The 2,378-nt window shown below is 47.5% G+C and overlaps 1 protein-coding gene across 1 annotated transcript; it reads right to left on the minus strand.

Moving 5' to 3' along the window:
* Positions 1-779: 779 nt before the first annotated feature.
* On the minus strand, positions 780-1,592 carry LOC123398011 (zinc finger protein 4-like). The gene has a single exon (XM_045092522.1). The coding sequence runs from the start codon at positions 1,419-1,421 to the stop codon at positions 975-977; it is 447 nt and encodes a 148-aa protein (XP_044948457.1). The 5' UTR covers positions 1,422-1,592; the 3' UTR covers positions 780-974.
* Between the last annotated feature and the right edge of the window lie 786 nt (positions 1,593-2,378).

Genomic DNA, 2,378 nt, shown 5'->3' on the forward strand with positions numbered 1-2,378 from the left:
ACCTCACGTCAAAGTAACGACAGACATGTACACACTACACTATACAGGATGCGGTGCTAAAGAAGCTCCTTCTATATATGGATGTACACATGCATAAATGTGGTGTAGTAGCACTGGGCTGGAGAGTGTTCAAGTGTTATCTTTCACATGTACAGTATATAAAGTAGTGGTAGCATATATATTCCCCTAAAGAAAGTAGCAGTAGCATAGAGAACCGACGTTTGGAGGCCGAGCTTTATGGAGCTTGAAATTTTTGAAAAATTCAAATTTTAAACTTTATGGTTTTTAAGAAAATCTAAAAAAGATATGCAAGTAAAAAAATGATGTTATGTGTATAAATTTTTAGGATGAAATATCTTGAAATACGATTTACACAAAAAAAACTAATTCATGGTGTGAGATGATGAATAGTATCATGTGTTAAAAATCCCAGATTTGTCTTTTTTGTATAAGCCTCATTCCAACGTATTTTTTCTAAAATTTACATACATGTGTGTTACGTCCTCACTCGTCTGTGTAATTTTTTTAAAAAAAATTGAAATATAAAAACATAAATTTTCATGAATTTTGGGTTTTAATTTTAAAAGCCACCATGAAGGTCGAGCTCCAAAAGCAATTTCCACAGTAGCATATTGGTTGTTTCTTAGGTACATCGTTTGATGTACTAAATGAGACTAACAAACCATGCAAATTCGCCCAAAAAAACAAGCAAATTCAGAGGGCATTGTGTAATTTGTAATCAAGTAGAAGTAATCTGGTTAAAAGGTTATACATAATAGTCAAATCAAAGAGGGCTGTGAATTATATATATATCGGTGAGCTGAAACAATCAATTGCATATAATCGAGATAATTAATTAATCGCCAGGTACATGCAACAATTTGCTAAGCGCTACTTGTTGACACGCTAGCTAGGCGCGCGCATGCATGCACATGTTGCCTCTGGAATGTAGTACTGCTGGCTTAATTAGCTCGTCAGAGCTTGAGAGACAAGTCTATCTCCGGCGCCACTGCCTCCCCACCGGCCGCTGTGGTGCTGCCAGCCCAACCCATGCCCATCACGGGCGCCATCGCCGGAGAGTCGAGGGCAGCCCAGAGCTCCCTGCCGCCGCCGCGGACGGTCGTCGTGGAAGAGGAAGCCGTCGCGGTGGCGGCTGAGACGTCGCGGCTGCGCTTGGCGAGCGTGCGCTCGAGCTTGTGGGCGTTCTGGTGGCCGCCGAGCGCCTGCGAGGTGAAGAACTTGCGGTGGCAGTAGTTGCACGAGAAGCCTTCCTTGCCGGCGTGGTCGACGACGGCGGGAGTGGCAGGGGACGCCCGGCGCCGGGCCCCGGGCAGCTGCTGGTGCGCGGCCGTGTCGAGGCGGAGGTCGAGGCTGACGCCGTGCAGCAGCAGCTGGTGCGGCTGCGGCGCCTCGCCCTCCATGGTCGATGGTCGATGAACGGAGCAAGCAAGCCCGGCCGGCACGTGGATCGCAGAGCTAGTGGGCGTGGCAGTTGGGGACGCGGTGGCGTGTGTGTGGCCGTGTGGAGGAAGAAGAAGCCAAGAAGGAGCAGAGGGAGTGGCGCGGGGGCGCTGGTCTGAGCGAGCTAGCGACCGCGCACGCCGGTATATAAAGAGGGGAAGTGGTCGAGGTTGATGTCGAGCCCCGTGGATCGAGCCAACAATGTTCCGACCGCCCGGGCCGGGATTTTTTTACAGCTACCCTTTCGTTGTTGTTGCGTTGCGGGGCCTTGAATTTTCTTTCAAAGAAAACTTTTAATCTATTCATCTTCAATTATAATCATAACCCTAAAAAAATCATCTTCAATCACGACATTACAACGAACATCAGAAATAATAAAAATTATATCCAGGTTCGTACACCATCTAGCAACGACTACAAGCGTCGAAGTGTGCCGAAGGCATGTCGTTGTTAGCGTCCCTCCCTCGCCGGAGCTAGGCAAAACTTGTTGTACCAGACAGTTGAAAAATTGTCGTGCTAAGGTTCCATAGGATCACCGCACCAAAACAACAACCGTCGTTGATGAAGAGTAGCGTAAATCGGAAGGATCTAATCTGAAAACATACGAACGTAGATGAACTACAACCAGGTCCGAACAGATCCACCGAAGACAGATGCACCAGAAACACATCTTCCCACGCTCACCGATGATGATAGACGCACTACCGAAACGAAGGCTAGGCGAAGAGAACGTTACTTCTTCAAGGAGTCGTCGTTGTCTCGTCTTTCTGAGCAGGATACGAACCCTAACAAAACTTAAAGAAATGACTAAAAACAAAGTCCTACGTATGTCGACAAGAGCCTCGATCCACCGCACCCCTGTGGTTCTATGGTCATTGAAGATAAGGCGGATTGACGACGGACGTCGGGAGACGAAG

This window comes from Hordeum vulgare, chromosome 5H (genome assembly GCF_904849725.1).
Source record: "Hordeum vulgare subsp. vulgare chromosome 5H, MorexV3_pseudomolecules_assembly, whole genome shotgun sequence".
Taxonomy (NCBI): domain Eukaryota; kingdom Viridiplantae; phylum Streptophyta; class Magnoliopsida; order Poales; family Poaceae; genus Hordeum; species Hordeum vulgare.